At 40.2% G+C, this 21,971-nt stretch overlaps 1 protein-coding gene across 1 annotated transcript; it reads left to right on the top strand.

The window, feature by feature from the left end:
- Positions 1–1,524: 1,524 nt before the first annotated feature.
- On the top strand, positions 1,525–12,652 carry LOC101163631 (myosin heavy chain, fast skeletal muscle-like). Its single transcript, XM_023957480.2, has 41 exons — positions 1,525–1,546; positions 1,771–1,819; positions 1,899–2,122; positions 2,265–2,408; positions 2,508–2,664; positions 2,754–2,781; positions 2,870–2,981; positions 3,063–3,155; positions 3,241–3,304; positions 3,423–3,521; positions 3,603–3,706; positions 3,803–3,941; positions 4,023–4,141; positions 4,228–4,377; positions 4,455–4,625; positions 4,719–5,025; positions 5,499–5,569; positions 5,653–5,740; positions 5,826–5,943; positions 6,038–6,161; positions 6,261–6,397; positions 6,494–6,749; positions 6,997–7,239; positions 7,338–7,514; positions 7,603–7,748; positions 8,272–8,362; positions 8,473–8,862; positions 8,937–9,063; positions 9,140–9,258; positions 9,364–9,560; positions 9,644–9,827; positions 9,922–10,087; positions 10,243–10,367; positions 10,485–10,793; positions 10,881–11,084; positions 11,163–11,288; positions 11,388–11,558; positions 11,657–11,761; positions 11,845–11,940; positions 12,037–12,168; positions 12,531–12,652. The coding sequence occupies exons 3-41, from the start codon at positions 1,919–1,921 to the stop codon at positions 12,546–12,548; spliced, it is 5,811 nt and encodes a 1,936-aa protein (XP_023813248.1). The 5' UTR covers positions 1,525–1,546; positions 1,771–1,819; positions 1,899–1,918; the 3' UTR covers positions 12,549–12,652.
- Positions 12,653–21,971: the final 9,319 nt, after the last annotated feature.

Here is a 21,971-nt window from a genome sequence, read left to right as displayed (position 1 = left end):
ATATTGTATGCTGTCGCCTATGCTTGGCATTTGATTGAATCTTTGAAAACATCTGGATGTGTCAGAGTCTTCCTATTCCTGGGTTTATCCTCCCTAGCTAACCACAACAAAAACCTTTAATAAAAAGCAGGACGTAAATATTTTACACAACTGACATTCGACCAAAGTATCATTGATTTAAGGTCAGCCGTTTGGTTTTGATTTGTGCTTCAACCCCAAATCTCATGAAAATAAAAACATCACGATCAAAAATGTTTTTTACTTGTGGTGCATTTTTTTCTAAAACAAAAAGCCTTTTAAAGCAATATTTGCAAGACAGTTTCACACTAATAAAATGGTTCTGTCATGTTGTCCTTTTGGTCGTAATTTAAGTGTTACAGTCTGTGCTAACATTTCTACTTAGACCTAGATTAAGATTACAACAAATTCTGGATTTCTGAGAAATACAAAGAAAAAGCATTCTATTCTTAAAGATAAAAAAGAATGTTTTAAATTTAAAACTCATATTACAAGCCTCAGTAAAGTTAGGCAATGGGTTAACAACATTTCTAAATCTGTCCTATAAATAAGCAGTTCTCTCAACGACAAACATGACTCAGCGCTCTCTGCTAAAGGTGGATTTATTTCGAGCACACTAAAACCATCATCGTTACCTGCCAAATAGAGAATTATAAGACCAGTCCACACTAAACTTGGCAACCATAGACAATTTTTGACATTTTCCCAGGTTACCTGCTCACTAGAAATGAAAAAAAAAAAAAAAAATTAGACACAGTTTATTACTTTGTCTTTAACTGTCACAAATTATTTTGTCATTTTTTGCTGGGTGTGAACTGTCAGCTGCCAATTCTGCATTAATCTCATTACACATGGACATGCAATACTTATCCAATGCAAATGGAAAGACCAACTGGAATATTATTATAGATGTCATTACCTTTTATGTGCAGTAACTAAACACCACTGGTCTCCCAATCCTTCTCTGAATCTAAAACTTTATTTTTTTACTGTTGTATTAAAATTAGGAGGACATAGAAAAAGAATCTTTAAACATTTTTTCCCAAATGGATTCACATCATAAAGGTACTTAACAATGAAGGGGTATTTTTAATCTAAAACAAAAAAGGTGACACTTAACAACAATAATGTCTTTTTTATTAAACAAATAAATAAATCATGTTAAACTTTTTTCATACTAAGATTGATCAAAATCATGGGAGATTTCTGATTTTTTTTAACTTCTAAATTATTCAAAAACTGAACTCCAATCATTTTAATACATCTGTAAAAAGCAGTGACATTGTTATTGTATTGCTAATTAAATATTCTTGAAATAAATATGCACTTATGTGTATTTATTATATCATGAAACATGAAACATAAAGCAGAAATATTTGTTTATTTTTGACTCCTTTGATATCAAGCAGCAAGGTGTCAAGCTTGCATGACCAAATCTAGTGGGGGCTTTTGCTGATGAAGCAGAGATGCAGTATATAAGAACGGCAGTCATGGGGCATGTGCTTTAATTGAAAGGCAATTCAGACAGGTCAGTGCAATAAACTCTCCAATTTTTCCGTGCTTCTGTATGGTATGAATGATCTAGTTGTTAATTACAAAAAAAGTTTTTTTTTTAAGATAAAATGTGTTATTATCAATCATATTGTATAAATGTTAGCATTATAGGTAAAAAAAAGTTTTGCTTGGAAATGTGCTTATTTTGCAATTTACAATTTAAGTAATCATGTAATATGCGGAAAATTGTTTTTGCAGCATTTTGATATACTGGTACTCATCATACCAAGGGTTTCCATCTGCTGAGGTACACTATATCAGACGGATCTTTGTTTTTTTCCTGCTGTGAAGAAGCTCTCAAAGAATATTATTTTTATAAACTGTAGGCCCCACTAAAAGTGCCATCATGAGTACGGATGCTGAAATGGAGCAGTATGGCCCGGCGGCCATCTACCTCCGGAAGCCAGAAAGGGAGAGGATTGAGGCCCAGACGTCACCATTTGATGCCAAAACGGCCTTTTTCGTTGTTGATGCAGATGAGATGTATCTCAAGTGTAAACTAATCAAAAGGGAGGGTGGCAAAGCCACTGTGGAGACTGAAGGAGGGAAGGTAAGAAAAAGAAAAAAGGAGATCATATTAACTTTATAATGTGGGTCAACTTAGTTTATCACTTCTTTAATATGAAAGGGCTTTTATGATGTGATATGATGTGACATCTTTTGAATATACAACTTAAACTATTATTCTACAGACTGTCACTGTGAAAGAGGATGATATCCATCCCAGAAACCCTCCAAAGTTTGATAAGATGGAGGACATGGCCATGATGACCCACCTTAATGAGCCCTCTGTGCTGTTTAACCTCAAAGAGCGTTATGCATCATGGATGATCTATGTGAGTTTTAGTTTATCTGGTTTTACTTTATTTTATAATTGCAATTGCAATTTTCCATTTTAGAAAAAAAACAAAATAATGTTTTGTTTTCTCTTATAGACCTATTCTGGGTTGTTCTGCGTGGTCGTGAATCCATACAAGTGGCTTCCTGTGTATGATGCTCAATGTGTGTCAGGATACAGAGGAAAGAAGAGGATTGAGGCTCCGCCCCATATCTTTTCCATCTCTGACAATGCCTATCAATTTATGCTCACAGGTGACCCTGAATTTTCAAACATAATAACAAGTTTATGTTGGTTATGTTATGGGGAAACTTATGTAACCCTTGGATGTTTGCTTGTTTAGATCGTGAGAACCAGTCTATCCTGATTACGTGAGTATTAGACATATTTAAATACAAAAGATTTGTCAACTTAAGGAAACTTACCCTAAAGGCATAAAATGTGAAATGTGTACCCCAGTGGAGAATCTGGTGCAGGGAAGACTGTCAACACCAAGCGTGTCATCCAGTACTTTGCAACAATTGCTGCTCTTGGTGGAAAGAAGGAGCAGCAAAGCTCTGGAAAAATTCAGGTAAAGTCATTGAATTGGTCTGAGATTGCTGTAATGTGATTGCATATGCATGTAATGTAAAAATATCCTGTATCCTTGCAGGGCTCGCTTGAGGATCAGATTGTTGCTGCCAACCCTCTGCTGGAGGCCTATGGTAACGCCAAGACTGTGAGGAATGACAACTCCTCCCGTTTTGTAAGTGTTTGAATCAATCTAATGGCTTGAGAATATGAGTCACTTTCCTCTTACATGCAATAATGTTTATCATTATGCTGTTCAGGGTAAATTCATCAGGATTCACTTTGGTTCCAGTGGAAAACTGGCTTCCGCTGATATTGAAACTTGTAAGTTAACAGAGAAACAAGTGGCATGAAAAACAGCCTCTATTGGTCTTTAACATGTACTTCTGTAGCTAAATTGTAATTCAGAAATACTAACTTTCTTTTAACTGGTTGATTGCAGATCTGTTGGAGAAGTCTCGTGTCACTTACCAGTTGTCTGCTGAGAGGAGCTACCATATCTTCTACCAGCTGATGACGGGCCACAAACCTGAGCTCCTGGGTATGATATTATAAAACTTGAATATATGGAAACTCAACATTTATCTTACAAGCCCATAAAAATGTATTTTTTCTCTTTTAGAGGCTCTTCTCATCACCACCAACCCCTATGACTTCCCATTGATCAGCATGGGTGAAATCACTGTCAAGAGCATCAATGACGTTGAGGAGTTCATTGCAACTGATGTAAAACAAATACTTTATACTTTTTCTTAAATTATATTTTGAAAATCGAGAGAGAAGATCAGATACATTAATCTGTACTTGTGATGTGCAATCTAGACTGCCATTGATATTTTGGGCTTTAACGGTGAGGAAAAGTTAGGCATCTACAGGCTGACTGGTGCTGTGATGCATCATGGTAACATGAAGTTTAAGCAGAAGCAGCGAGAGGAGCAGGCAGAACCTGACGGCACAGAGGGTAACTGCCAAATTACCAAAGTAATGTCAGAGATAAAAAAAAATGTTTTTTCATTAACACATTTATTCCTCTTTTCTTCAGTGGCTGATAAAATTGCCTACCTGATGGGCCTAAACTCAGCTGACATGCTGAAAGCTCTGTGCTACCCAAGAGTCAAGGTTGGAAATGAGATGGTCACCAAAGGTCAGACCGTCCCACAGGTAAAATTGAGAATATAACGTGGCCATTGACAATAAACAGAGCTCATACTGAATATGCAAATGATACTAAACTTTTTCTTGTCTAGGTCAACAATTCTGTCAGTGCTCTGTGCAAGTCTGTCTATGAGAAAATGTTCTTGTGGATGGTCATCCGCATCAATGAGATGTTGGACACAAAGCAGCCAAGACAGTTCTTCATTGGAGTGCTGGACATTGCTGGATTTGAGATCTTTGATGTGAGTTGCAGCTGAGAAGATTTAAAAAAATGCAGGAAATCAAGCTGATTGAAATGTTCCCCTACATTTACTTACAGTACAACAGCTTGGAGCAGCTCTGCATCAACTACACCAATGAGAAACTGCAACAGTTTTTCAACCACACTATGTTTGTCCTGGAGCAAGAGGAGTACAAGAAAGAAGGCATTGAATGGGAGTTTATTGACTTTGGCATGGACTTGGCTGCCTGCATTGAGCTTATTGAGAAGGTGATGAACCATTTAATTACTTGTATTTTTAGGTCAACAGAAATGATGGGGAGGTGTTCAGCTATTTTAACATGAAATATTACTTCTTCCAAGCCAATGGGCATCTTCTCCATCCTTGAAGAGGAGTGCATGTTCCCCAAGGCTTCTGATACAACTTTCAAGAACAAGCTGTATGACCAGCATCTTGGCAAAAACAAGGCCTTTGAGAAGCCTAAACCTGGAAAGGGAAAAGCTGAAGCTCACTTTGCCATGGTTCACTATGCTGGAACAGTGGATTACAACATCACTGGCTGGCTGGACAAGAACAAGGACCCACTGAATGACTCAGTGGTGCAGCTCTACCAGAAGTCTTCAAACAAACTGCTGTGCTACCTCTATGCAGCCCATGCAGGAGCTGAAGGTAAGAATGGAAGTCACCACATAAAAACTTGCAAATGTTCGAGGAATAGTGATCAAAATGATGTGTAATTGCTTTATGAAAATACTTTCGTCTTAAAACTGAGATATAAGCTTTTTTGTTCTTTTTCACAAAATATTGTATGAACATGTGATTTATGTTGTCTATGTTCATTTTTGAGAGGTACTGAAGTTCAGAGTGGCTGTATAAAATTAAAAATTAATTCCTTCATTTCATGCTTAATATATCATAATAGGAGGAAACGAAGAAAATGTGATACAATTATCAAGTCAAGTTTGTATCATTTCCTCCCAAATTAGCAATTATTTTTAAATGACTTGCGTAATGTTGTCACCCAAAAAGTGTGGGTATTTAATACTGCTCATCACTGATTACCTTAACACATTCATGCGAGACAAGATTAAACACAAACACAGTTCTGCCATTTTTCATTCAGATCTTTGTTTTTTTAACAGATGCTGGTGGTGCCAAGAAGGGTGGCAAGAAGAAGGGTGGCTCCTTCCAGACTGTGTCTGCTCTTTTCAGGGTAAGTCTTCCGAAATATTTTTATTTGAAACAATATAGCAGTGGTGAAAAAAAGACCTCTTATGTCCTAATATGGACCCGCAGGAGAACTTGGCCAAACTGATGACAAACTTGAAGAGCACTCATCCCCACTTTGTGCGTTGCCTGATTCCAAATGAATCAAAGACTCCAGGTTATAAAGCCACAGTGCTAATGTTTGACATAATTATTTTGAGATTTCATTATATTTATTGTGAACTTAATCCATTTTTTTTCAGGTCTTATGGAGAACTTCTTGGTCATCCACCAGCTGAGGTGTAATGGTGTGCTGGAGGGCATCAGAATCTGCACAAAGGGTTTTCCTGGCAGAATCCTCTATGGTGACTTCAAGCAGAGGTAAAACCTGGATTTATGTAAAAGGGAATCAGTGTAAATGACTTAACAAAATAATCAAAACAAAAAAAAAAATAATGTTATTTTATTTTTTTAGATACAAAGTTTTGAATGCCAGTGTCATCCCTGAGGGACAGTTCATCGACAACAAGAAAGCTTCAGAGAAGCTGCTTGGCTCCATTGATGTTGACCACAGTCAGTACAAGTTCGGACACACTAAGGTATCATTTAAAGAAATGTTATTAACAGGATAATTTTGCAAATGAAACGAGTAATTCATGTGCAGACTTAGTAAATTTATTGTTCGATGTCAATCTCAGGTTTTCTTCAAAGCTGGTCTGCTGGGTACACTTGAGGAGATGAGAGATGAGAAACTGGCTTCACTGGTGACCATGACTCAGGCTCTCTGCAGAGGATACGTTATGAGGAAGGAGTTTGTTAAGATGATGGAGAGGAGGTAAACTAATTGAGATTTTTTTCAAACGTATTTAATGGCAAGTTTACAGCGGAAAATGTTTGTATTATAATGTACACTGTGTATTTGTGCAAACAGAGAGTCTATCTACACCATCCAGTACAACGTCCGTTCATTCATGAATGTGAAGAACTGGCCATGGCTCAAACTCTACTTCAAGATCAAGCCTCTTCTGCAAAGCGCTGAGACTGAGAAGGAGCTGCAGGAGATGAAAGGAAACTATGAGAAGATGAAAACAGACCTGGCTGCTGCTCTGGCCAAGAAGAAGGAACTGGAGGAGAAAATGGTTTCTCTGATGCAGGAGAAGAATGACCTGCAGCTTCAAGTGGCTTCTGTAAGTTAGAAGTAGCTGCAAACATGAAAGGAAAATTACCTAAAACATTTCTGTCATTAATCTGTTGAAAGGGTAGATGAAATTATAAGTAAAACATTTACATTAATAAATAAAAATGCTTTCATTTTTCTATTGTGTCCATTTTGGAGGACATTGATTACAACCAAAATAGCACTAAACCATTTTTTGTTTTTAATGACAACAATAAGTTGCAGACCGTTAGCTGTTGAATTTGTTAAAACTACAGGAAACTGAGAATCTCTCAGATGCTGAGGAAAGGTGTGAGGGACTCATTAAAAGCAAAATCCAGCTGGAGGCCAAACTCAAAGAGACCACTGAGAGACTGGAGGATGAAGAGGAAATCAATGCTGAGCTGACTGCTAAGAAGAGGAAGCTGGAGGATGAATGTTCTGAACTGAAGAAGGACATTGATGACTTGGAGCTCACCCTGGCTAAAGTGGAGAAGGAGAAACATGCCACTGAAAACAAGGTTAATATTGAACTAGTATATTCAGCACAAACAAATGTTTTGTAATTTTATATATATATATTAAAAATATAAATTTTAACTTTTTATGGTAAACAAAGGTGAAAAACCTGACTGAGGAAATGGCTTCTCAAGATGAGTCCATTGCAAAGCTGACCAAGGAGAAGAAAGCCCTCCAAGAGGCCCATCAACAAACACTGGATGATCTCCAGGCAGAGGAAGACAAAGTCAACACTCTGACCAAAGCCAAGACCAAGCTGGAACAGCAAGTGGATGATGTAAGAAAAAATCACTTGATTTGTAAAATTTGTCTGAAATAGATGATTTGAAGATGTTATTTAACAATGAAATATTTTTATCTGACAGCTTGAAGGTTCATTGGAACAAGAGAAGAAGCTCCGCATGGATCTTGAGAGAGCCAAGAGGAAGCTGGAAGGAGATCTGAAACTAGCCCAGGAATCCATAATGGATCTGGAAAATGACAAGCAGCAGTCTGATGAGAAGATCAAGAAGTATGATAGTTTGTAGAATTGAGTATTATAGGTTAAATGGTATTTTAACCGTATTGACTAATTTCTATCCAAACTTTGTTTTTTTGTTATGTCACTGTTTATAAAATCAATCTAAAAATTGTAAAGGGAAAAACAAAAATCTTGATTTAACTGACTTTGATACAGCCAAACACAATTTAAAAAAAACTTTGTTCTAACAAACATATGAGGAAATCTGCTAATGAAGAAACATACATAATGAGTGTACATTGATCAACAAAATCTTAGTTTGATTGTAAAATTGAGTATGATTTGTTAAACGGTATTTAAAACCATATTAATTTCTGTCCAAACATTGGTTGATGTTTTTTCAATATTTATAAAAATTAATTTGAATAATTTTATAGGGACAGACAAAATCTTGATTTACCTGATTTTTGATATAACCAAACACAATTTGTTTCTAAGAAACAATTTTGATTAAATCTGCTGCTTATATACATTTTAAAAATGTATTTCTACTTTTTAATCACTTTGTAAACAGGAAGGACTTTGAAATCAGTCAGCTTCTTAGCAAGATTGAGGATGAACAATCCCTTGGTGCTCAGCTTCAGAAGAAGATTAAGGAACTCCAGGTAATTTTATAAATATAAATATACATCTCTATGTGTACTTTTATCTTTGAAATTGTCAAAAGTTGTTTCGAAAGACACCTTGAAAATATTTGTCTGGACTTTAATTTTAGGCTCGTATTGAGGAGCTGGAAGAGGAGATTGAGGCTGAGAGAGCTGCTCGGGCCAAAGTAGAGAAGCAGAGAGCTGATCTCTCAAGAGAGCTTGAGGAGATCAGTGAGAGGCTTGAAGAAGCTGGAGGGGCAACAGCTGCTCAGATTGAGATGAACAAGAAGCGGGAAGCTGAGTTCCAGAAGCTGAGGAGAGATCTTGAAGAGTCCACGCTGCAGCATGAAGCTACTGCAGCAGCTCTCCGCAAGAAGCAGGCCGACAGCGTTGCAGAGCTGGGAGAACAGATCGACAACCTGCAGCGTGTCAAACAGAAGCTGGAGAAGGAGAAGAGCGAGTACAAGATGGAGATTGATGATCTCAGCAGCAACATGGAGGGTGTTGCTAAATCAAAGGTTTTGTTTGTTCAGTCTTTTAAATGTTCTTTGTCAACATATAATGTCTAAATTTAAACATGTAATTTTTTAAGGGCAACTTGGAGAAAATGTGCAGAACTCTGGAGGATCAGCTGAGTGAGCTCAAGGCCAAAAATGATGAAAACGTTCGGCAACTGAATGACCTGAATGCACAGAGGGCAAGACTTCAGACCGAAAATGGTCAGTCACTTGACACAGAAAAAAAGTCCCTTTTTGGAATATTTCAATTAATATTCTTTTACTTTTAAATTTCTAGGTGAATTTTCTCGCCAGCTTGAAGAGAAAGAAGCTCTAGTTTCTCAGCTGACCAGAGGCAAACAGGCCTTCACTCAGCAGATTGAGGAGCTGAAAAGACTTGTGGAGGAGGAAGTGAAGGCATGGGAACCTTTAACTACTGTTTATATTCTTAGTTGTGGTGTTTTACAGAATTGAGTGACTGGTGAGACCACTACTTAGATCTATTTTTTTTTATTCTGTCAGGCCAAGAACGCTCTGGCTCATGGTGTTCAATCAGCCCGCCATGACTGTGATCTGCTCAGAGAGCAGTTTGAGGAGGAGCAGGAGGCCAAGGCTGAGCTGCAGAGAGGAATGTCCAAGGCCAACAGTGAGGTGGCTCAGTGGAGAACCAAATATGAAACTGATGCCATCCAGCGCACTGAGGAACTGGAGGAGTCCAAGTTAGTCAATGCAGTTCATCATTTTATCAAACTTTTCTGTTTCTTACTTCTTTTAAAACATTCACTCCATCCATTTGCTGCAGGAAAAAGCTTGCCCAGCGCCTGCAGGAGGCTGAGGAGTCCATTGAGGCTGTGAACTCCAAGTGTGCCTCTCTGGAGAAGACCAAGCAGAGGCTGCAGGGTGAAGTGGAGGACCTCATGATTGATGTGGAGAGAGCTAATTCTCTTGCTGCAAACCTGGACAAGAAACAGAGAAACTTTGACAAGGTACCATGTTCATCTGACAGTTAAAAAAAGTAAAACATGTTGGGAAGATACACTTACTTTAGTAACAAACCTGCAACCAATGGATAACCTGTAGGTCCTGGCAGAATGGAAGCAGAAGTATGAGGAGAGCCAGGCAGAGCTTGAAGGAGCTCAAAAAGAGGCTCGCTCTCTCAGCACAGAACTGTTCAAGATGAAGAACTCCTACGAGGAGGCCCTGGATCAGCTGGAGACCATGAAGAGGGAGAACAAAAACCTGCAACGTATGTTTTTCAGAAGTGATATAACTACTCATAAATGGAAAGTGCCGATATATGCACATTTAAGACAATTTAGACTTCATCTAAAATGATAGAGAATTTTATACTATAAAAATAAATGGTTTAACTATTGGCTTTATAAACTTTATTCATTGTAGAGGAGATCTCAGACCTGACGGAGCAGATTGGTGAGACTGGAAAGAGCATCCATGAGCTGGAGAAAGCCAAAAAGTCGGTGGAGACTGAAAAGAGTGAAATTCAGACAGCTTTGGAGGAAGCTGAGGTAAAACTTCTTCATGCTGAGTACTGACAACCACTGAAATGTCGGCACACATTTTGGTTAACTGCCTTATTTTATTATTGTAAATGACTTTTTTGATGTTTGTTTGAAATTATTAAGGGCACTCTGGAGCATGAGGAGGCCAAGATTCTCAGAGTACAGCTTGAGCTCAACCAGGTCAAAGGTGAGATTGACAGGAAGCTGGCAGAGAAGGACGAGGAGTTGGAACAGATCAAGAGGAACAGTCAGAGAGTGATTGAATCCATGCAGAGCACTCTTGATGCTGAGGTCAGGAGCAGAAATGATGCCCTGAGAGTCAAGAAGAAGATGGAGGGAGACCTGAATGAGATGGAGATTCAGCTCAGCCATGCCAACAGGCAGGCTGCTGAGGCCCAGAAACAACTCAGGAATGTTCAGGGACAACTCAAGGTGAGTTTGAAGACACTTTAAGTGCATTCAAATGTTCATAAAATAGAAAGTGAGTTGTGTCTCTCTAACCTTTATTGTTGTTTTCAGGATGCCCAACTGCACCTTGATGATGCTTTGAGAGGACAAGAGGACATGAAGGAACAGGTTGCCATGGTGGAGCGCAGGAATGGTCTGATGTTGGCTGAGATTGAGGAGCTGAGAGCCGCTCTGGAACAGACAGAGAGAGGACGTAAAGTGGCTGAACAGGAGCTGGTGGATGCCAGTGAACGTGTCGGACTGCTTCACTCCCAGGTTGATATTTCACGAAACAGTTAAAAGCTGTCCACAACTAGAGAATCACTAAACTCTGTTATCAATTCCTCTTTTCAGAACACCAGTCTTCTGAACACCAAGAAGAAGTTGGAGTCTGATCTTGTCCAGGTTCAGGGTGAAGTGGATGACGCTATTCAAGAAGCAAGAAATGCAGAAGAGAAAGCTAAGAAGGCCATTACTGATGTAGGTTCTTCATTGTTTCTCATAATACTTTGATATAGATTTGCACAGGTCTTGTTTATGCTCCCTTCAATCTATAATTTAAAATTACATTTAATTCAGGCTGCCATGATGGCTGAGGAGCTAAAGAAGGAGCAGGACACCAGCTCTCATCTGGAGAGGATGAAGAAGAACCTGGAGGTCACAGTGAAGGACCTGCAGCATCGTCTGGATGAAGCTGAGAACCTGGCTATGAAGGGTGGAAAGAAGCAGCTCCAGAAACTGGAGTCTAGGGTATGAGATTAAAATGATTTGTGTTTTTGTTAAATAAACAATGGAAAAGATTGTACCCTAAATAAAAGCAAAACATTTGTTTCATTATTTTTACACAGGTGCGTGAGCTGGAGAGTGAAGTTGAATCTGAGCAGAGACGTGGAGCTGATGCAATCAAAGGAGTTCGCAAATATGAGAGGAGAGTGAAGGAGCTCACTTATCAGGTACATACCTAATTTTACATCTAACAACTAAAAAAAAGGATTTTGTGTGTAAGTATCTGTTTTATTTTTATTTATTTACCCAGACTGAGGAAGACAAGAAGAACGTGGCCAGGCTTCAGGATCTGGTTGACAAGCTGCAGCTCAAAGTCAAGGCTTACAAAAGACAGGCTGAGGAAGCTGTAAGTAAAATAGTTTTTAAAGAATGACAATTTTGCAGTGACAGACAAGAAAAGTAAAACAAGCATAAAAACTTATTTGAATGTAATTTTACACAGGAGGAGATGGCCAACACACATATGTCAAAGCTCAGAAAAGTCCAGAATGAATTTGAGGAAGCTCAAGAACGTGCTGACATTGCAGAGTCCCAGGTTAACAAGCTGAGAGTCAAGAGTCGTGATGCTGGAAAGGTAAATGATAATGCATTATGCAATACAAACCCTCCAAAACATTGATTTTTCACCTGTTTATAATCTACACATTCTTTATTGTTTAATCTTTTAGTATTAATCCTTGTGCTATCCTAGGCACTTTAACATTGGGAGTTGGGTCATTTAGACCCACTAGACAGTGCGGTGAACCTTTTTTCTTCAATGATTTGTGAACCTCACCGGTGTCCTTGGATTACATGAAATTTTTCCACCTTTATCCACCTTTGTCATGGTAGGGAGAACACGTCAATGCAAGGGTGGGGTCATCTAAGATAGCACAAGGGTTAAAATCTAAATCAACTTCATGTGTGACTGGTAATTTTTGTGATTTTTCTTTACAGTCTGAAAGTGCAGAATAAGGGAGAAGATCCAGATTTAACATTTTAACAGTATTTCTGAAACATGAAACAACTGTTAAAGAGATTTTCTATAAGATGTGAATAAAGTTTGCATTTCATCATAATCTAAGTTTTTCTTTTCATTATTTACTTACTAATTAGTCTTATGTTCATTTAGGAATGTTTAATGTCCAATGTTCTTTTAGGAACTCAGTGAGAGCCGACCAAACAGATTGTAGTTCAGTCATATCAGTGGAAGAAGGTAATAAATTGGCTAAAGAAATGTATTCAAGACACAGGTTTTTCCACATAGACAAGTTTATGGTGTTCTGTGATTTCCAGCTCATAGAGATAGTTTTTTATTGTATTTTTTTTTTTTACCATTTTTTATTGCTACAACAAGAATAAACATAGTTTTAGACTGGTCAAGTTTCAATAGTGATAGCTCTGAAAGGTATCCTCATAGGTCTCCAGTGTGGGTGATAATGAGATGAGGGAGCCCAAGAAGGTAGATAAAGTTTGGGTAATTTCTTCCCGAAATTGTTTAATTTGTGTTGTTATGCCCCTTTTTATATCCATGGGGACCTAGAGGAGCATCAGATAGAAGAAATTTTTTTTTTAAACAAAAACACCAAAAGATTGTCTCCATAAAATAACCAATGTATTTACAAATTAATAAATAGCATCAAACAATAACTAAAAGTTGAAGCAATAAGGCCTCAGGGTAAAATATCATCAGCATATAAACTAATTTTATGGTGGGCTTGAGATGTCTGGATTCCTGTTATGTTGAGGTTCTGTCAAATAGCTGCTGCTAATGGATCAGTAAAAAGAAATAAATTAAGAAGGAGAGAGTGGGCAACCTTGTCTAGTTCCTCTATGCAACGTAAAGCTCTGGGATGTAATACCATCGGTGGTTATTGTGGCTCAAGTGGCGTTGTAGAGAGTCTTGATACAGTTAATGAATGGCTCCCCAAAACAGAATTTTTTCATAGCATTGAAGAGAAAGGTCCAATTGACTTTATCAAAGGCCTTGTCTGCATCTAAGGTAGCTAAAATGGTGTCTTCTTGCTGCAAAAATGTATTAAATTAGATAATCTGTTTGCGTTACTAGAGGATTGTCTTCCTTTAACAAAGCCAGTTTGACTGCTGGGGGTGGCCGTGGTGTAGCGGTAGGGCTGTCGACCCATGGTCCTAAGAATGCAGGTTTGACTCCCGCCTTGCATGCCCATGTAGTGTGTTAGGGTTATGAATTTTTCCTTTATAAAGAGAAGAACCACGCAGGAGATCAGAACTTTTGCTAGACTTCTATAGAAGGAGAATCAGTGTGTGACAGCGCGAATTGTCACAGAGGAGTTCTGCCTTCCTAGTGCATGGAGCCTCTTTTTATTGAAAGCTGAAGGTTGCAAACATTAATGTGGGTTATTTAATCAGGAACAACAGGAACATCATATTCTTGTATAATCAGAACTTTTCAGGTCATTGTTTTCTTACTGAAAGAAAAAATGAGACAATCATATTATGGTGATAATAGCGTGTAAGCAGATGATAATTACATATCAATTAAGTGAGTCCATGGCTTCTCACTCACTTTTTAATAGCATTGAGCATCCTCAACTCACTAAAGAACAAATTAATGAAAATTAATTGGTAGCTGCCCTAATGGATTTGAAAATAATAATTATTCAAAAAGGTTGAAGAAGATCTTATGAAATAAGATAAATTATCTTTATCTTATAAAGAGAATATAATATGATTTTTCCTTGTTGAACTGCCTTACCTGTTTCCCATAACACTTTGGATGACAAGTCTGGCATGTCATTAATTTCTAGGAAGGATCCCCATTCTTTTCAAAAAAAAAAAAAAATTATTATTCAAAAAGGTTGAAGAAGATCTTATAAAATAAGATAAAGTTTCTTTATCTTATAAAGAGAGTATAATATGATTTTTCCTTGTTGAACTGCCTTACCTGTTTCCCATAACACTTTGGATGACAAGTCTGGCATGTCATTAATTTCTAGGAAGGATCCCCATTCTTTCTCAAAATAATTATTAAATTCAGGATCTTGAAGGAGCTATGTATTGAATCGCCATCTGATGCTGTGATTTTTTGTACCTATGTAACAGATTCCACTGAAACGTAAGGGGAGCGTGGTCACTAACTATGATTGAATGGATTTTTGAATCAGAGAACTCTGATATAATAGAGTTACTGGTTAAAAAGAGATCAATGCAAGAATAAGTACAATGGACTGATGAGTAAAATGTGAACTCTCTGGTTTTGAGATTTTGTGATCGCCAACAATCTGCAAGGCCGAATTCCTCCATGAACTGTTTTACTGTAATTGTGGATTCCCAAATACTTGTACCTTAATTTCCGGGCTATAGAGCGCACCTGATTACAAGCCGCACCCATTACATTTTTAAATGATAAACCATTTTCTACATGTCTACTGTCTATAAGCTGCATGTGCCCACGTTGGAACATGTGTCGTAGATTGAGGATGAGTATGTGCTAAAACCGCGCGCGTCTGTAAGAAGGAAGGGAGCGCTGCAGTGGAAGGAGGGGAGAGCGTGCGTGCAGCGCAAGAGGGAGTGAGAGCAAGAGCAGTGAAAGTGTGTGGGGGGTGTGCGTTTATGTTTGTTATACAGAGTGAAAGAGAACTGTACTAAAAGAAGGTTTCCCTCAGAAGAACGATGAATGATTCTTTATTAACCCATTCTTTTTTAACCCTATTCTTTTTTAACCCTATTCTTTCTTCCAAACGGGGAAGTGAACAACCAAGAAGATCCGCCTGCGGCGGAATTTTACAAAGAAAGATGGTACACAGAAAGAGTTTTCAAAGTTATAATAATAAACCTGAGCTTTTCTTTCCAAAAGTGCCTGTGACACGGCAGTAATATGGTAGTAACAGGGCTGGTTAAAAAAACATGAGAGCAGCGGTAACTTGTGACTCACTAACAGCTTTCCTTATCTTCCTCCTGTGCACTGAAACTATGGAAGTCTTCCTCCTCAGTGTCGGATTGGAATCGTCAGACATTCTTCGCCACACACTCTCTCAGTCTTTCCTTTCCAGTGTCACGCTCTTCCTGAGGCAAATTCACTCCTGAGCTTGTGCTGTCCTTTCCGTCACACAGCAGACCGGCTTTTCCAAACCCGTTGGTGATGGTGGATTTTTTCACACTGCTTTTAACGATTGCTTTTAACTTGGAAGCTGCTTCATATTGTAGTTGCGGTCACGTGCACGTTGGGTCTAATGGCAGCAAGGGATTGTGGGATGAGGCCATAATTGACTGTCCAGTACAGACTGTCATCTAAATTGACGTACAGCTCAGCTCTGTTATTGCTAAATGTTCATTAAGTGGGATTACACAATAAACTTGCATCTTCCCCAACACATATACCGCACTCCCCCTGTCTCACGCTTACCTTTTCTGCTCGTGCGCCCTTAGGGGCCGTTAGAAAAAATTCACAAATTAGACGCATCATTGAATAAGCCGCAGGGTTGAAAGCATGTGACAAAAGTAGCGGTTTATAATCCGGAAATTACAGTACTATTCTTTTTGTTGATTGGACAGGTGAAAATATCTAAAATGTCTGAAAAAAATTCTGAAAAACAGTGGATCATCTATATTGGACCCATAAATATTACCAATTGTTACTGTGTTATTGTTGATAGATATATTTATATATTTATAGATATACAAAGCATCCCTCCGGGTATGTGATTGTTTTATTGACCACAAAATTAATTATTTTATTCATGAGGATACTGACTCTTCTCTTCCTTGAATTATAACAAGTTAATTGTTAAAATAAATTAATTGTTATAAAAGGTAATGTATGTCTGTAAGTTATGAAAATGAATATGTATTTGTGTGTAGATGTGTGTGCATGTAAGTGTATGAGTGTAAAAGTGAACACATATCTGTTAAAGACTATATGAGTATAAATGAGAGAAATAACAAACAATGAAAGACTAACAATTATAAACCCACTGTAACAAAAAGAGCAGGAAACAAAATAAGATGGGACATGTAAACATAATACTAACTAGAAGGAGCTGCATTTCCAGAAGAAAATGCAGGGTTGAATGCAATATTGCTGAATGAAAATGAAACTTAAAGGATAATAATTGTCTGAACATTTTAATAGTTGAATGGTTGAGACAGCTAAGGGTTAGAGTCCCAAAAAGGCCTAGAATTCTTAAAGAAACTTAAAAGTTGCAAAAAAACAATCGGCCTGTCCTAGAATCTTGTTGCACGGAGAGTGAAATTCGGTCCAGAGAGGCATTCTCTGTTGGTTCTGATCACTCTGTGACTAAAATAAATAAATACAAAATGGGGAATTTGGATACAAACCTAGAATTAACAGGGGATCCAAAGTACATGGAAAGGGCTTATCCAGGTTCTAGTAAATTGTTGAGAAAATGGGATAAAAACTACAATTTTAATTAGTTCAACGGTTACAAATTAAAAATTCAATAAAAAATAAACAAAAATAGTGAAGAATTAACTTGTGCAAAGCTGTGGTTAAATGAAGCAACAAAAAGAAAGAATGCCATTTAGAAAAGTTAAACATGAGAAGCATGTCTGGTGGCAAAGAGAGAAGATGATGAGTCAGTTGTGACAAAACCCAGACTCCTGCAGAAGCCTGCAGCAGAACTGCAGCCTGAGGATGAACAAGTTAAGAGAATGGGGTAGCAGAATCCAGACGATTTCTCACCACCTCCTTATCAGGATCCAACTGCTTCTCTGTTGACGGGTCATTACCCACCATTGACTGAATTAAACAAATCAGAAAAAGAAAAAAAAAATACATTTAAGAGGAAAAGGACAAAACTTGAATGGAGCAAAACTATTGGGGTTGGATTGAAAGAGACATATCCAATGACTGATGTAAAAATTATCTGCAAAGCACTAGCACAGAGAATAGAAAAAGTCACTCCTCACATAATTGACTTTGATCAAACTGGATTCATCAAAGGCAGACACTCGGATGACAATGTCCGCAGACTCGTTAACATAATAGACTTTGTCACCTTCAAAAAACAGGAAATGACTATACTATCACTGGATGCTGAAAAAGCCTTTGATAGAGTAAATTGGAAGTTCCTTATTGCTGCCCTCCATAAGTTTGGGTTTGGAGAATCATTCATCAATTGGATCAAAATATTATACCACAACCCCAATGCATCAGTTAGAACTAATAAACAGACTTCCAACAGGTTTTTTCTTGGAAGAGGAACCAGACAGGGTTGCCCACTCTCTCCTTCTCTTTTTGCTATATTTATTGAGCCTCTAGCTGCAGCAATAAGACAGAATGAGAGCATTAAAGGAATTAAAACCAAACACAGCCATCATAAAATTAGTCTCTATGCCGATTACATATTACTGTTTTTAAGTAATTTACATTCTGTAAATGAAACGGCAACAATCATTAATGAATTCTCCTCTATATCAGACTATTCCATTAATTGGAATAAGTCTGTTTTATTACCACTGAACAATAATGCGGAGCAAAGACTCACAATACCATTTAAATCAGGAAATATCAAATATCTAGGTATCAATTTTTCCCCCAAACTATCAGAACTGGTGCAGCTAAACTACACCCCATTACTGAAAAACATACAGGACGATCTAACACGCTGGACCAACCTGCCTCCGTCCCTTATGGGCAAGGTAGCCACAGTAAAAATGAAAATCGTACCCAAAGTTAATTATCTCTTCTCAATGATTCCCACACAACCGCCATTAAAATGGTTCAAAACATTAGACTCATCCATATCAAGCTTTTTATGGAACAATAAACCTGCAAGAATTAGTCTAAAAACTTTAAAATCTGCAAAAAGCTGTGGAGGATTAGAATTACCTAACTTCCACAATTACTTTCTTGCAAATAGATTACAATACATCTTAAAATGGTTAAAAAATAATCCAGAAACCAACTCATGGTTAGACTTGGAACAGGCGTTATGTGGAAAGATCAACTTATCAGATCTTCCATTTATTAGCCAAACAGTTAAAAAACAGGATTGTTTCAAAAGTATTAATATAAATGCCACTTTAACAGCCTGGTGGGAATTTTTCAAAATATCAAAATCATCAATTCAACCCTGCAAAATGACACCCATCTGGAACAACCCAGACATCCTCATAAACAAAAAAATTATCCACCTCCCAGCTTGGCAAGCAGGGGGCATAAAACAACTAGAGCACATAATTATTGATAGAAGATTCATAACTCCCCAGGAACTTCAAGACAAACATGGAATAAATAACTTCTTGGAATTTCAGCAACTTAAATCAATTATTACTAAAAAGTTTAAATACAGAGACAACGATTTAAAGCTACCAGATGTAGTTACCACTCTGATCAATTTCTCAATGAATAAAACTCTCTCCAAAATATACAAACTTTTATGTAATTTAGATAATAATATTTCACTTCCGACAACAAAATGGGATGCGGATTTGAGCATCAGCACAGATGAAAGCTTTTGGTCAGAACTTTGTCTAAACACCTTTAAACTGACAAAAAGTCCAAATCTGCAGCTAATCCATTTCAAAACTCTACACAGAATTTACTACACTGGACAGAGGATGTTCAAGATGGGTCTCAGCAACTCAGACATTTGTCAGCACTGTGACGGTAATCTGCCTGACAATTACATGAATGCACTATGGTTCTGCACGCCTGTCCAGGCTCTCTGGCAGCAGGTATGTGCCGATCTATCAGTCTGGCTTAAGGTTTCAATCACAGCTTCACCGTCACTTTGTGTGCTTGGTGACATGAGTGCCATCGATGTAGAAGGAGGATTAGGCTCTATCATTTTCATAACTCTTTGCATTGCTAAAAAAACTATTTTAATAAATTGGAAAAGCAAGAAAAATATAAATATAAGTCAACACAGAAATCTGCTGCTTGATCATATCAGCTTGGAAAAAATGTCAGCCCAAGGTTCAAGTAACTTTGAAAGAATTCGGTCTCTCTGGTCTCCCATAGCTAACTCCATGACTTAGGGGGTGGGGGGGCCTGGTCGTCGTTGCTCCTTGCCCTTCTGCCGTGGGCCGGGGTGGGGGTCGGGGCCTCCGGTGCCTGGCGGGGGGTGGTGGGGGCTCTGTTGGTCGGGGGGTCGGGTCCGGCGCCTGGGTGGGGCGGGCTGGGGTGCTGCGTTGTCCTCTGGGCTTGGGTGTGGGGGTGCGTGGTGGGGGGGTGGGGTGGTGGTCTGGCTTGGCTTGGGGGGGTGGTCCCTTTGCCTGTGCTGGGGGGGTTGGCGGGGGGCCCTGCTCGGGGGGGGGGGGGGCAGCGGCGCCGGATGGGCTGTCCATCTACACCTGGGGCTGGGATCGGCCTTTCTTTTTTTTTTTTTTTTTTTTTTTTTTTTTTTTTTTAACTTGTCCTGTCCAACAGCTAGGCAGTCAGATGAGAGCTGAGGGCCTCTTGGGTTGGACATATTTTACTTTAACAAGAGGGGTTATTAATCTTCAGACAAACCAAAGGTATGTCTGAATAAACCCCTTTTGTAATTGAGGCCAAACTTTATTAATTTCAAACATGTCTGAAAATCTTTGGTGTTGGACCGGACGGAAAAGGAAAGAGGGGAAGAAGAAAGAGGGACGTTAGAGAGAGGGGGGGTAGGGGGTGATAATAGGAGGGGAAGGGGGATAAGACCATGAAGCAGCATAAAGCAACAAGTTTACTGGTTGTTAATCATTATGGTAAGGTTCAAATGTAAAAAAAAAACAAAACAAAAAAAGGGCGGAGCCTGTCCACACACACACTCAAATGTTATAAACACACCTGTTAGTTGCAAAAATGTCCACCTGTCGACATGTACACAAAACAGATAGTGTTCACACGCATACTTATGCCTTAAAACCAACTAGTGTGAAATATTTCAGTCATTCAGTCTGTTGAGCTGACACCTGTGCTCAGGTGAGTGTTTATATTCTTCTAAAATGGATGGTGGAACGTGAAAAGAAGGAGGGAGAGTGCCCAGCCATCCCCACCCCAAGACCCCCACCGCACCAGCAGCGGCAGCCGGATTCCCCCCAACACCACACGGGAACCGGCAGGGAACAACCGCCGCCCGGGCGACCAAGCCCGCCACCCAGGCCAGGGCCAGCAGGGCCGCCGCAAGGCCCCCAGAGCCAGAGAGCAGGGAGGCACGGAGGGAAAGAGGGCGCCGCCCCAGCCCAACCAGGAGAGCAGCCCCCCCGCCGCGCCGGGAGAACCCAACGCAGGGCCCCACCGGAGAAGGACGCCCACAGCCCCAGACGAGCACCCCACCACCACCCAGGAGTTCCGGGCATCCCCCCGCCCCAACCCCAGGTACGGGCCAGGACCCCCCAAGGGAGACCCACTCCGCACTCCAGGTAGCCATCCGCCCGGCCAACGGTTGGTCCAGGGAGGAGCGAGGCAGGGGCCCGCCGCCCCCGCCCAGGAGGGGGGAACCCCGGGGAAAAAAGAGGGCCCACAAGGGGTGTTGTAAATATGGCCCGACCAGGCTCGGCCACAGTTGGAAATTTGGCGGGGCCCAGCACTCAGGAGCAAGGACCAGAACCCACCCCCCAGGGACACGAACACCCCCGGCTCAGATGTAATGTGAACCCCCCCACCGCGCGGAGAGAGCACCGCCGGGCCCAGGAAGCCAGCACCCCGGGGACACAGCCGCCGTTTGCAAAGGGGCCCGTACCCCCCACCAGGGAAGAGGCAGGGGACAGATGGTCCTAGGTCCCACCTTCCTTGCAAAATGTGTATGTGTGTTTGAGAGAGTGTGTGTGTGCATGTGTGTGTGTTTATGTTGGGATGTATATATTGAGGGGGGAGGGGTGTGTGTACTAAGGGGGGTGCGGTTAAAATTGGCGGGTAGGGCACTAAGGGGACGTCTCCTGATTACTCACAGTGACGTCCCCTCACCCTCCCCACCAAGGGGCCCTAAATGTCTAAGGTGCGGTTAAAATTGGCGGGTAGGGTGCTAGGAGGACATCCGCTGCTTGCTGGCAGTGATGTCCAAGCACCCCCCCTACCAAGGGCCCTACATGTCTAAGGTGCAAATAAAACCGAAAGAGGGGGGGCCCACTCCATACGGCAACCACAGGAGGGGGGTCACTGCCTAGTAAACCCCCCCCCCCAAGGCTCATCGCAGGCTAAGCCCCCCACCCCCTCACCCTATTATGAGGTTATATGAGGAAGGGGGTAAGTTGGGGACAGATGATAGACTGTCCCCCGGTGGTCAAACAGCCGTCCCCCGCCCCCCCCCCCAGCAAGGGGGCCAGGCCCACCCAGCCCCGGGGCCCCACCCCCAGAGGCGCAGACACCCCAGGCCCAGCACCACCACCCCCACACAGAGAGAGGGGAGCCAGAAAGCGCCGGCCCCCCCCGGAGCAAGCCCAGGCCCCCACCCCCAAACGCCGGCCCTAGAAGAGCTCTGGTCA

Source organism: Oryzias latipes, chromosome 8 (genome assembly GCF_053564925.1).
Source record: "Oryzias latipes strain Hd-rR chromosome 8, Olatipes_Hd-rR_3.1".
Classification (NCBI taxonomy): domain Eukaryota; kingdom Metazoa; phylum Chordata; class Actinopteri; order Beloniformes; family Adrianichthyidae; genus Oryzias; species Oryzias latipes.
Note: the sequence above shows the minus strand (reverse complement) of the source record. Positions and strands in the feature narration are given on the sequence as shown.

What these genes read in the sequence shown, in the direction of transcription:
- LOC101163631 (XM_023957480.2), top strand. Translation starts at nt 1,919, where the DNA reads ATGAGTACGGATGCTGAAATGGAGCAGTATGGCCCGGCGGCCATCTAC. An exon ending in ATGCATCATGGATGATCTAT is followed by an intron (nt 2,409 to 2,507) that starts GTGAGTTTTAGT and finishes TTTCTCTTATAG; the next exon opens with ACCTATTCTGGGTTGTTCTG. An exon ending in AAAGCTCTGGAAAAATTCAG is followed by an intron (nt 2,982 to 3,062) that starts GTAAAGTCATTG and finishes GTATCCTTGCAG; the next exon opens with GGCTCGCTTGAGGATCAGAT.